The sequence below is a fragment of the Odontesthes bonariensis genome, chromosome 21, assembly GCF_027942865.1.
Source record: "Odontesthes bonariensis isolate fOdoBon6 chromosome 21, fOdoBon6.hap1, whole genome shotgun sequence".
In the NCBI taxonomy this organism is placed as follows: Eukaryota; Metazoa; Chordata; class Actinopteri; order Atheriniformes; family Atherinopsidae; genus Odontesthes; species Odontesthes bonariensis.
This window is the reverse complement of record NC_134526.1, coordinates 17,422,886-17,436,592: the sequence shown is the minus strand read 5'-3', so window position 1 is coordinate 17,436,592 and position 13,707 is coordinate 17,422,886. Positions and strand designations below refer to the sequence as shown.

At 40.3% G+C, this 13,707-nt stretch overlaps 1 protein-coding gene across 1 annotated transcript; it reads right to left on the bottom strand.

Annotated features, from left to right (window-relative positions):
* Window positions 1-6,556: 6,556 nt before the first annotated feature.
* Window positions 6,557-9,239, bottom strand: pvalb8 (parvalbumin 8). Its single transcript, XM_075453417.1, has 5 exons — window positions 8,914-9,239; window positions 8,426-8,493; window positions 7,828-7,960; window positions 7,140-7,249; window positions 6,557-6,859 (listed from the first exon to the last, which is right to left on the bottom strand). Exons 2-5 carry the CDS (start codon window positions 8,484-8,486, stop codon window positions 6,834-6,836), a joined length of 330 nt encoding a protein of 109 aa, XP_075309532.1. The 5' UTR covers window positions 8,487-8,493; window positions 8,914-9,239; the 3' UTR covers window positions 6,557-6,833.
* Between the last annotated feature and the right edge of the window lie 4,468 nt (window positions 9,240-13,707).

Sequence of the window (13,707 nt, the reverse complement as noted above, 5' to 3'; positions counted from 1 at the left end):
CTGATGCGGCATCGACGAGAACTTTAAATTGATCATCATCAAAGTCAGATTTTCATCAAAAAGCTCTGATAGCTGCATCATTGTTGACTCACGCTGCACACCACCACGTTTCTCCAGTGGAGTTAATTCCTAATACACTAGAGGGCGCCACAGTATAATTTCACAACAAATCCTGGACGGCACATTGAAGCAGATAATTAGCAAGAAAGAGATTTTTTCTTACTACTGTGATATTCACTGCCAAACAAAAAAACTGAATACTTACTGATTTGGCATGTCAAGCTTTTTTTTAATCAATTCTTAAGTGGCAAAATGAATGATAATAATTCTGATAAATCAAATTGACACATAAGGAGGTACAAGATACAGGAAGGAAAATAATTACATGGAAAAAGGAGGAGGAGTGACCAATCTCCTGATGGACAGTTTTAGCTCTTTTATATCAGTGACACTGGTTTGCAGGTGTTTCACACCAGGTTGTCCCTTGTTGGATTTACTAGGGGTGTTAGTACTCATCAAGCTGAACTTTAAGGGACATTCGTGAAAACTTCAAATTGCCAAATTTCAAAGATCATCATAGCTACTCTCCATTTCCGTGATATTTTTGTTGTCTGCTTCCTTTGACTTTTTCCAAGTGATCTAACCTTTCTTGCACCTTTTCACTATTATGAACAATGTCAAAAGTTGCATTTAGCTCTCCTCTCATATTGTGTTGTCATCTCACTAAATGGGAAAAAGCCAGAGCACTCGATAAATTTCAGGCCTTAAAGAGCAGTGCGACAGCAGTGTCCGTGTTCCTCACGGTACAGAGGGTTATGATTGTACACAAATATTGGATGGATTCAGCAGTGTTGTAGTCTTTTTGACAAAATATAAATAACCTTGTTGGTGAGGAAGCATTTCTTCTCCTTCTCTTCAACTATTCAAATAATTCTGTCCAACACTTTTGCATTGAATTTTTATTTATCTTTAAACACAAATGCTGTGTTTTTATCAGTTTGCCCGGATCTTGTGATGATCATGCTTAAAGGATTTTTGGTTCAAATGAAATCCTGTCTAAAATCCTATATACAAACAAGTCATCAAGCAGAAAGTTAAATTATATTTTGTATGATCACTTCTCGGGTAAGTTAAATATGGGCGAACAAGTTTTCATACCCAAGTTCATTCCTATGTGCCTGACATTAGCATCTCTGTAAAATCTCACGGTCAACAAACTAAACAAAGCATTTCAGGCATGACAGCTTAAATTGCACTACCTACAAAGCCAATCAAAACCAGTTAGTTCTGTCGAGGAAGGGTTTTCCAACCACAGGTGATCTTTTGACTCACTCAAACCTGGCAATTCAATCTATCACCAGGAAGCAGCGGAAGAGGCCCTGTTTTTGATTGGCACCTGCATATCCTTTGACATGTTCCCTTGCATTCACCTTCTCCTCTGTCGCCTCTCTGTCAGAGGAATTAAGTCAGTGTTGCTTAAAACTTGAGCCACATCCTTTTCTCCTCAGCCTCTGCATCCACAGTGAGCTAATGAAAATGGGCACAATTGAGTTTAACGTTGCAACAGGTTATTAACCCTGAATAATTTACCGTTTGCTGAAGGCTGCCGCGGGAGAGAAGGAGAAGTTCTCAGGTAATAGTCGGTTTGATGGCCAATAAGACCCAAACGAGAAACTGTGACTACAGTGGGAGTCTCAGAGTTTTAAGTCAAGTTGAACAAGGGAGCCTGACAGGCTCAGGGGGGGATATGAGCATGTTGGTCTGTCTCACTTAGGTCCGGTCTTACATGGTTGCTGACAGAGATAAACAACATGTGAACTTCAAGATAGCAATGAATACTTTGCATCCAGTGACAAAGCTCAAGAATCAATCATAGCGCACAGTTTGGATGCTTGGTTAAGGTACAGTAGACGTTTTTGGACAGAGGTGTGGGGTGTGCCGAGACAGGATTGTGTTATTGACTAAAACTTGTTGGTCTAGCTTGTATTTTTACATATGTAAGGAGAATAAGAATCATACTTTTATCAGGTTAAGCAACACATAATGAAAAAGCGAAACAAACGCACCGAAAATGATTGTATTAGTAGTTTGTTACTGAATCTGTTCATATATTTCACCTTAACTCCATTTTCAGATGCAGACACTTTAAAGTAATATTGTCTAAGTCTTGATGAGTGTAATCCATGCATATAAAGTGTTTTTATTTTGTTGACTCATATCTACCGTCATTTCTAGATGCTGTAAGTGTTGTACTGCCCAAACATCTCTAAGTTAGCCTCTCCAACCAGACTGCTTGCCTCCATTTTCTGGTTAGTCAGAGTAAGTTTGACCTAGATGGCGCTTGCCACCTTATCCTATTGTAACACCTTGTTCGGAAAAGTCGGCAAAGTACCCGTCTACCTCTTCATGACAGCCATTACTGAGTCTGAGGATGCGTCAGCACATGTAACAGCTGCTCAGGGGTTTAAGTCGGGTGTGGCTTTAAGTTCAAATTGCAAACTTGCATTAGTCTAGTTAATAGAGGCAGCTAAAACTATATTTTGACACCTATCATTTAACTTTTATGTAAACAACAGACTCAAGCCGAGGTGGAAATAGATTTCCAGAAATTGCCATCCACGAATACTTTGTGTGAATCTGGAATGGCCATTGATATGTTTGTGTCCTATCATTCATTAATGAAGGGAAGCTACACAAGAACATCATAAGTGGAGGTTCATGACTACTACTTGTTTGGGGGCAGAGGCAAGGCTGTCATCCTCTGCATTATGAATAAAGTTCCTGCATTGAGCTCACAAAGCCCATTCAGTCATCCTAACACGGCAGTTAAATCTTTTACGACGTTCCTCCATGTACCGACTATCGAGTAGCAACATCTTTGATACTTCCAAGCTCTGAAATACCAGGAATGAGACAAAATATGGTCAGAGAAACCTGAAGCTGCAGTGACGTCCACACGGTGTAGCCTCCCCGGTTTGCATGAGCACATCAGTGTGTTATCCACTGAAGAAGGGGTGGACATTAAAGTTTCACACAGACTCAATCAGTAAGGTGAGCCTGACACTTCTTTCTTGATATGAGTTTTTGGTGACAATGAAGAGAGGGCATCAATTATTGAGGTGCCATACAGACAAACAGGCCAGTCCTCTGTGTTCATCCCACTGCTCTAATCCAGACATAAAGCATGATATGGTATCAGCAGTCCCACAGAACTTCAAATTGTTCGGTCAAGTTCATTTTGCCTGCTAACTTCACTCCAACAGTTAATCCTTTGTTTGGCACCTAATGCTACCAACAGGATGGGGCAATGTGTAAAATGCAAACACGATGCAACGAACAAGAAAATCATTGCAATCTTATGATGAATTTAAATTACACAAATACAACAATCAAATGTTAAAAGGGAGAAAACTTATTGTTTTAGTTTAGTTTTTTGGTTTGTTTTATTGGTTTAACTGGTAACAGGTCCCTAACATGACTGAAAATAATAAGAGCATCCCGGAGAGGTTGATTTCTTCAGTAAAAATGGGAAGGTGTTCAACACTCCGTGAAAGGCAGTCCTGCAAAAAGGTTTAACCAACAAATAAGAGTTGCTATGCAAAACTGCAATTTTTGGTTTTGTTTTGCAAGGATTTTGTCATAATAACATAAAAAGTTTCAAGGAATTTGTAGAAACCTCTATGTGCTGGAGATCAAGCTGAAAAGGAACACGAAATGGCCATAACGCTCCGATTTTTAGGTTTTACAGACCCAATTCTGTCGCTAAAATCACAACAGGGCTTGTTGGAACATATCTGAAAAACATTGGCAATGAGCATAGCTTTTGTCTGAATCCTCAAATGTAAATTCAAACTCAACCATGCAATGAAGAAAAAAGCGAGCTCCAGAAGTAGGGCCTCTCTTTTAGACCCTAGCTTATTTAAAATGAACTGATGTAAAGATTAAAACTCTCCTGTGGCCCATGGTGAATATGGGAAATTCATTTTGAAAATCAATGATGCTGCATCCATGAGGAGAAAAACACAGTTCAAAATCCAGTATCAGTGATGGTGTGAGTACACAACATAAGTACACACGGCATGGGTTATCCGCGCATCAGTGAAGGCACTGCCTATGCTAAGTGATGTGTAGGTAACAAATGAGGCTTCAGAGCGTCATGCTGCCATCCAGACCACATATAAAAGGGCAACATTTATTGTTTTTAAAAAGCTTATAGCACACCACATTCTCCATGAATTACGGCAATCCAGCTGCTCATTTTTCCTGCCTGTCAAAACCTGTAACTCACTGAAAAAAACAAAAAATTGAGGACCCAAACTGCCAGGCACATAATGCGATGTCCACTTATGGCAAAGAAATGCAGCTTTTTTTTATTGGTTGCTGCCATCAAATTCAAGACAAGCAGACATTTTACAGTGAAAAAAATAAGTAAGAAATCCTCTATTCTAATATCCTCTATATCATTTGACACTGGTTTGTGCCCTAAAGTTGCTGTTGTAGGTCTGTACAGATGATAAATGTATATGAAACAGCAAAAACTTGCTGTCGTTTAGCACTGTCTAGCCGTCTGTCTTCTTGTCTGTCTTCTGTCTTCTTCCTTGCTTCTTCAGAGAAATCATGGTCTCCATCTTTGTCTCTTCATCCATATAACCTTGAGTCCAGGTAATCTGCTTGTCACATTATCTTGTTCTGCCGAACTACACAAGCATATCCAGCAATCAATGTCGACCTGTTGGCTCACATTTCCTTCCTGTTTACCACTCACAGCTCCATTGTATGTCATCTGGCTTGTGTTACCTACTGGCTTCCCCAACCTTGTCCTGCTTTCAGCAGAGTGGTCTACCCCCACTTCCCCTCTGCAGCCATGGAGATCACACCCAGATATCAAAATCAGATATGGATGCATGATTTAATTGCCCTATGTCTCACTCTGCATCACCAGGGTTTGTTGATACAAAATATATGTTTAGTTCAAATATGTATAATTATGCACCCATTAGAAGTTGAATATATATATTTATATGACTTAGTGGAGGTTTCATGTAAAGCATCCAAGCTCATGTTGTGCAAAACTTCATCAGGGATGTTAGGAACATGACACGGAAACTAGTCAAGGATCTTAATTATAACCTATACATTGCTTTTACTTTTCAATATGTTGTAATATTTCATTTCTGTCCTCAAGATGCTTCAGCATATTTTCATAATCTTAATTTGGATGCTCGTGTCCCTCTGTTTTTCCTTACTTTCAACTCACACGATTCCTGAGGCTTGCTTTTCTCTTTCAATGTATTTCATCTTCAACACTGTACTTTAGAGGTCTCCTTGTTTACATTACAAATAACCTAATTGTATTGTACAGCCGGATATACTGTTATACGGCTCTTAAATCAAACTAAAAACTTGTTATGGTTTGGTTTGGTTGACACTCAAATCTCTAAATCACACAAAAGCACACAGAACTCTTTGGGCCTTGCAAAAGAGGGAACTGTGGAAAAAAATCTATCGTTTCAGCAAAGCGTCTGCATAAAGCAGAACATGGTATGAGTGCACACTCTGCATCGGTGACCATGAGCTAATGCTAATTCCAGGGTCTGCCTCACACTGTTTGTCTGTTTGTATCAGGTGTGTGCTTTAATGGTCAGGTTTCCCCTGTAATAAACAGATAATTGGAATGGCACTAGAGCAGGAGCTCTGAAAAAAAAAAGTCCTACTCTGTATTTTGGAGGCGTTAGTGGGCGGGAGGATGGTGAAGTAGTTGTTAATTCAAATCCTGTGAATCCTGTAAGTGCAGAGGACGACGACATATGATATTTATAGTCTTGTGCTGATGGGGGGGATTGCAAAGTTGTGAGATGTCCAAGGCTTCTGAGCATCATAAAATGATTTCCCCTGCTATCAGGGAGACCTGACACAGATGCACACTTGCATTTATTATTTACATGTTCAAGATTGTGTGCGGCTGCGGTTTCGGCTCTCTGTGTCCTAACTCCTATTTGACTTTTGCAAATTCATTGGGTTCCGTGTGCGTGTGTGTTTTGTTTCCCCCAGCCGGAGCAGAGCTGGAGTTCAGCTGGGTTTATTCACAAAGTTGAGGTCAGGTGTCAGTCGATCCAACCACGGTGACACTCAGGTGGTCAGCAAGGTCACCTCTTCTGCAAGGCAGATCCATGAGTTCTCCTCACACACTCAAAATCACATCAGTACTGTATCTACAGAGCCAGACAGTCAGTGTTTGTCATTTCTCATATACCTGACACTGCCTGACATTCAAACTTATTTACCGGTGTGCTAGACAGAGGTAGGCATATATTTAAGGACACCTCTGAACTGTGAGGGAAATACCGTGTGTCTTTGCATGTCTGTGTATGTTTTGATCATTGGAATGCCTACATCTCTGAGTCCATATCCATATCCCATGGCCAAATTAGATCTTTTTTTCTAAATATGTGAAGCAACTGCACTGTGTTGTTAAGTACCATAAACCAAGATGAGGACAAACAGAAAACTAGAGAGAATTCACTTGAGTAGAAATGATTAAAAAGAGTTGTAGAACTTGGGTTTGTACTCTTTTATTTTCTCATTGATTTGGTTAAGTGTACATTTATTTGGGCAATACAGATTTATGATCACTCTAAAATATATGAAAAACAAAGAACTAAAAACATGACAAGCATGTCGATGCGAGTGGATCGGAGCAAGTCAAAATAAGAATCATTGATTGAATGATTTCCTGACAAGATTAATAGTGGCTGACTAAACTAAGAGCGCTTGAAGCGGTGGGACAAGTACAGCAGGGGGGACCAGATCAGGTTGGAACAATGTCCAGCTGTTCAGGACAAGACCATAGCCTGGAACTCTGTGGAGAAAAGAGTTACACCTTATTGTTACTGACAAAATGAACACTTTTATACAGTAACAAGAATTAGAAGAAACAGTAAAAAACTGAGCCAGTGCTTTGAATCTGAATTTCAAACGTGCAGCTGTGCTACTAAGTTAACAGCTTATCAGTAGCATGGCTGCCTAATTATCTAAACTACTTCCTAAATTCAGTATCACAAACTTTTTGAACTAGTTTTGCTTGCTTCCCCCTATCCACATTCAGGAATGCCATGTAAAATAAGTGCAGATCTTCTCACCATCTGCTCCAATCCGTCCATCGTTATCATCATCAGCAACACTCAAGAAGGCCTTGATCTCCTTGTCTGTCAGGACGCGAGCCCCAGGACAGAACTTCTGGAGGAAAAACCTGGCGGAATCGCAGATATAGAAAACCACAGACCAAAGTCAGAGGTAATCCTTAGTAATAAGTGGATGAATAGCACAAACCACATCAGAAGTACTGAGGTCTATTTCTTCCTGATGCAAAACTTTACCCCAATTTTTTTTTTTTTTTTAGAAATGTCCGCATGTGTTGAGCAATGAAAAATAACAAAAAATGTTGACTTTTCGATTTAATTGTAGGTGCATCTACAAAGAGTAACTGCCTGCCGGTACCAAGCTTTGGTGTTGCATCTTGTAATGCTCTTCAGTCACTGGACACGAACTTGTAGAGAAGACAGTTACAATTCTAACCTCATCCCATTATATTGTTGGGCATATTTAACATTTGCTGTTTTTTGGAAAAACTAACTATATAGAGTTTTGATGTGTCGTGATTCCATAGTCAGATTCACACATAGTTTGCTAAAACTTTTGAAATGAGTTATGACATATTGGTGGACATTTGAGTCTTGCTACTCCCTTTCGATGGACACAAGCTTCTGTTCAGTTCGATCCTGGACACGACAAACAAAATGTATGTTTCTTATCTGGCTGCTCACTCACTTGAGCTCTTCCTCCTCAATAAAACCGTTGCCATTGTTGTCCAAGAACCCGAAAGCCTTCTTCACATCCTGAGGGCTCTTCTTGGTGAGGCCACACATCTGGAAAAACTTTTTGGCGCTGAAGGAGTCCGGAGCTGTAGACAAAAGATAGTGCTTTCTTTTTTTATTTATGATGACAAAAATCGGTCTTCAGTTCCATACACTGTCTTTCTAAACAGAGTTTTAGCGAATAAACTAAGTCATTTTAGAAAAGTTGCTGTTTTATTTGCAAATCCTCTGAAAACTTATGTTATAGAGATATTACGGTAACAGTCACAAGATAACATATAATACTGCGTATGCCAGTTTACTTGATCTTTGACGCCCAGTGATGACACTACAAAAACAAGATCAAATCTGAACTCTCTCTAGTTTATGGCCATATCCAAGTGATGCTCAAAAAATCTTTTAGCAAAGCATTAACCAAGCATCACTGCCATATTCTCTGTAGTGCAGGTAACATTTTGCTGCTTTGAAACAAATCTATTGTCAGCTGACTGCAGTGGCGCCACATACGTGCGCATACAGAGAGCAATGAAGATATTGGTGAAAAACGATACCTTGGCAGTCCTTGATTGCACTGTCGATGGCATCAGCAGAAAGGACAGATGAGAGCGACATTTTATTCCTGTAGGAGGAACAGCCATGGTGAATTATTAACACATTTAGGTAGGTGCAATACAAATCCTCTGACAGTGACAGTGATGGGAGAGCAAAAGCTGTCCAAGTGACAGCATTGTCAAAAAAGAGGTCTGTGACTAAAACAATAAAATGTTATAAAAAAGCTTAAGTTGCTGAAATGAGCACTTGAGACAACTCTGGCTGCTTCTGCGGACAACTTTTCAGCCTCTATAGGTCTCGTTTACCGCACTCGAGCAATTTCTTTTTCTGTTGCAAAACCAGGCTGCCCCTGAAGTGCTCAGAAAGTACGCTGAATACAAAAGAAAAAAAAGCAAGGGCAAAAACACAAGATTTTGCAAAAAGTCTAAAAACCAAACTCACAGTTTTCCATCGAAAAAGACAGCCCCGAATCCGCGCACCAACTTACCGTGTTTAGTGGTTCTCGCCCAGGTCGGTGATCCAGCAGAGAGGTAAGGCTATGTGGTGACTGCTGTCCGTCAAGGTGGATTTATATAGGTCTGATTGCTGTGACAATGGGGATTGCTTGAGTTACCTGTCTGTGGATCAAATTCTAACTCCCCGCCCCAGATCCAATTTCTCTGCTAACTAATTAACCTTTACTATTTAGAACGCCCAGAGGCAGAGAGACTGGAATGGACATCAGTGACGCCCTTGTAAATAGCAAATTAAGTTAAAAAGCGCATAGTTTTTTCCATCATCCACTCCCTCTTGCCATCCCAGCACCCCTCCTCCTCTCACCTCGATAATTATATAGTACAGTAAATGCAGGTAGCCTGTAATGCAGCCTAACAGCAGTCTCTCTCTCTCTCTCTCTCTCTCTCTCTCTCTCTCTCTCTCTCTCTCTCTCTCTCTCTTTCTCCCCCTTGCCCCTCCACGCACCACCACCCGTTCATGCAAATATCTTTTCACAGGCAGCAGTCCCAAAACTAGCACATCTGAGCCACGGCCCCCCTCAAAATGTGTTCTTAGTTACATATTCGATACTGGAAATGTAATGCCATCTAATTCTGAACTTTCTGAGCCAGTTTTACAGGCACCATGTATCTTTAAGCTTTCATCGATTGGAGCTAAAGGGGGATCCCAAAGGTCCGCTCATGAACCACCTCTGGAGCTGATGCATTTCACTCTGTGATGCTTCACTCCCCTAAATCCACAACACCCGCACCTCATTCTTTAGAGCCCCACGGAGTCCTGTTATCAGATATTATAACATCAAACCCATGGTCATTATTGAATGCCAGGGAGGCCGGTGTTTTCTAACCTTCTCGCCCTCTGACACCGACAGGGAGACAGTCCCGCTGAACTGCTTCGTCAACTGTGCTGATTAAGAGACCAGAGGTCACCCTCTGTTGTCCCATTCTCTCATGGTGATGATGAGGCATGACAAGCAGGTATTAACATGCACCATTAGAACAAATGTATAGCAGTAAGAAGCTGCGCAGAGGTTTGATTTCTGCTGAGGTTTCTGGTTTACTGGAGCTGCACTGCTGATTTTCAATCTGTCCAGCTTGACCAGTTGCAAAATGCACAATACAGGATGTCTTTTCCGAGGGCATTTGTTGTCCCCTAGCGGGATCTGACACACAAAGAAAGCCAGGGGTCATTAAGCACATTCCTGGGAGAGTGTTCACTGCACCAGGACACGGGAAAAGGTTATTTTACTCAATGATGTAAGGTTAGATGGAGATGTGCAGACTAAAGCACGGGGAGAATAAAAGGAATGCACAATTGTATGAGCATTTTTAAAACTATGGAATAACAAAAGGCCATCGGTGTTTGGAATAAACAAAACATAAGGTCCCACCGACATTTAACAAGAAATGGATATGCATTACATAATGAAAGCACTCCTTGGTTACAAGTCTTATCAAAACATCTTGATATTTAATTTCTGAGAAGTGTTTTTTACATCAAAGAGGCCCAATGATCCTCGGGCGCTTTTCTACGGTTAGAAATCGGTCACTTTTGCAAATCTTGGCAGAGGTGCCCTCTGGCACGCGTCAGCTGGCGAAAGAAAACAGCGTGTAATGTTGCCCTGGTTTTGTGTCGGTGCGTAAAGAACACATTAAACTTAAAGTGAAAGTCTGAAGGAAAACAGTTTCTGGCATATACACTCTATGTGTCTGTGTTCCTTAATAGCCTATGCTTGTTTATGGATGTGTAGGCCGTATCTGATCTTCTTTAAAAATGTAATTTTAGATGAGGATGAAACATTTAGCTAAAAATGAGTAGAGATGACGGGGGAAGAGCAAACCACGCCTTTGGTTTGTCAGTTCTTGACCACGCATGGGCTTACATGCTGTCAAATTATATGGATGTGGCCTAAATTTACAAGCGTCAAAGTTGGCAGGTTATCCTCTCCACGATTAATCCAGCTGAGCTTCCTTCATATAGCCTATAGCTGATCCTAAGGTCCCAGTTTCCCTATCCTCACCATTTCCCACGAGTTAATTCAAAATGAGCACAGCAGTTTATTGTTATCCTTTTTTGGGCAAATTCCTGTCTTCTTTCATCAGTGAGTAAAAGCTTATCTCCGCTTGTTCCTTACTGTCATTCCTTCCTAAAACATGTCCAACTACAAACTTGTAAATGGAGCCTCTCAACAAGGGACGTTCAATGGCCTGCTGAGGTGCTCGTGAAGCTAGACTGGACTGAAAACAGCAAAGAGAAATCCAATCATCTTATCCAGACCCTGCGTGTGAAAAGACACTGTAGACATGGGATTGAGAGCGGGGATGAGACTTCACCCACAACCGGTGCATGATGTCATGCGCCATGTTGATACCTCGTAGACTATACTGTTACTGGACGATCATTTATTCATCGTACATTTGCTAATACTCTTTCTTTACGAGTCTAATCCCATGTGCATGTATAGAGAGTTGAGGTGATCTCGTTTGTTTCTTTTGGTTTTTTTTTGTCGTTTTTTCTTTTTTTTTCCTGGGGACTCGCAGGGGTCATCGAAAGAAAACACTGAATATGCCGTTGTTAGTTATACAGACTATCCTCGTGCCCCTTCACTCCAGCCTAGGAAGAGTGAAGAAATATTCAATTTATGACAACAAGTCATTGTTCCATTCAAATTTAAAACCGTATGTGCCATAATAAGCCTATTACTCAGTTAAATAAAACCTTATATTCTTCATGTGAAGTCTTTTTTGCTGCAATATCAGTAGCTTGCACTCATCAATTTCAAGGAAAAAAATGTCAATCGTGTTTAGTCTATCCAACAATTTTTATACATGATAATATTTTCTTGCATCCTCTTTGGGAGTTTTATCTTGATGGAAACATCCCCATGCCTCCATCTAGTGGCTACTTGATGGAGCTACAAGAAAGAACACGGTCACGGTTTGCAGCACAAATAGTTTCCAGTGAAGCGAAAAAGAAAATAGACCCTCATTAAAGGGGGTTCACGTCTAAAAGTCTGATAAAAGAATAAACCTGTACTTATTGGTGTTAAAATTGGGTAAATATAGGCTCAGTTTAACAACAACATGACATCTTAAAATGTGTGATTATTTATCTAACAAAAAAGTAGCTGAAATGCAGAAGCAGTGCGTAAAAGACGAAGTGTGTTCCACGATTCAGTAGTTTGTAGAACCAACTTTAGTGGCAATAACTTGAGGTGATCATTTTCTGTATAATGCTATCAGTCTCCTACATCGTTGTGGAGGAATTCCTCTCTTTTTTACAACATTGCTTTTGTTCATTGAGGTTTGCATACATTCATTTATGCACCTCTCTCTTAATCCCCCATCACAGCATTTTCATCTGTGCTTTGGATCATTTCCCTGTGACCGCAAAAAAAAAAGCCCAAATCATCACCCCTCCACCATCGTGATTGACAGCTGGTATGAACTGTCAGTGTGCTTGGAGGTGTGCCGCCATGCCTCCTTCTTGTGGCTGAAGGATGACAAGATAAAGTAAAGTTTGGCAAAACATTCATGTTCCTTGCAGTCAATTTAGTTTACAGACATTAATCTGTTACAAAAAATACACATGGAATGGTTTAAATATACAATACAGCGCAGTCCACACAGTATCCAGTATCAATTACTAACAAAAGTTTGTGATAAAAAAAAGTGAAAGTCAAGACACAAGCTTGTTAAAAGCAGCAAAAGCTGATGAGATAAATGTCCAACTGTACATACTGGTGCTGCATTTGGGGGTGAAAAACAGTACTTTACCGTTGCCCTGAATGAAGCAGCTGGAAGGATGGATGAATGGATGGACTTTAGGTTTTTGTTTTGTTTGTTGTATTTCAATGTTGGTGCTGTGCATTATGACCGAACACCTCCCCTCCGGTCTTGTCTATCCAAAGGACATTTCTAGAAGTCTTTCCAAATCGTGCTACCACATTCTTTATTGGAGAGGTTTACCCCTGCAACTCATCCGTTTTACTGTTGTACATTTGAACTATTAACATGCGAACTGAGGTCCATAGAGCCTGACAGATCTTGTTTGTTTTTTTTTCCATTTCTCTGAGCATTATATACTCTCTTTTTGGGGGTGAACTTGCTGGGACATCCACTGCTGGGTAGACTGGCAACCGTCTTGAATTTTTTCCACTTGTTTACTTTAGAATGATGAACTCCAGATTGTTTGGAAATGACCTTATGACCTTACACAGATTGATGGGCAGCAATAATTGCTTCTCTAAGATCATTGCTGAAGTCTTGCATTTTGTTAACACACAGACGATCGCTCCAGACCAGCAAATTGCCAAAACGTCTGCTGTTATAGAGCCCCTCACACTTGCTGATGATCAATAAATCAAGTGCATTTGATTAATAGCAGTCGCCTGCTACTTACTCTCTTAATTCCTGTGGAAGGAGTGAAATTGTAGTTTTTCCACACACTGCCTCTGCAAATTGCCTTAGTTTTTGTTGAATAACGTGCAAATGAAGTAACACGCTGCATGTTGTTGATCACCAGAGGTTGTGCTTATGTCATTTTAAGACCATTTAAGGATCAATAAATTAAATTAAATTAAAAATTAAATAATGTCCTGACATGTAAAACCCTGATAGTAAAATAGATACCCTAATTTTATGAATAGCCTCCATAGACTGTCAATGTTTGTGTGTATGTATTGGGGGTGGTGGGATGTTGTAGTGTGGTTATAAGCCTTACATCACCAGTTTGTTACTATTGCCTATAGCTTTCAGATAGATAGATAGATAGATAGATAGATAGA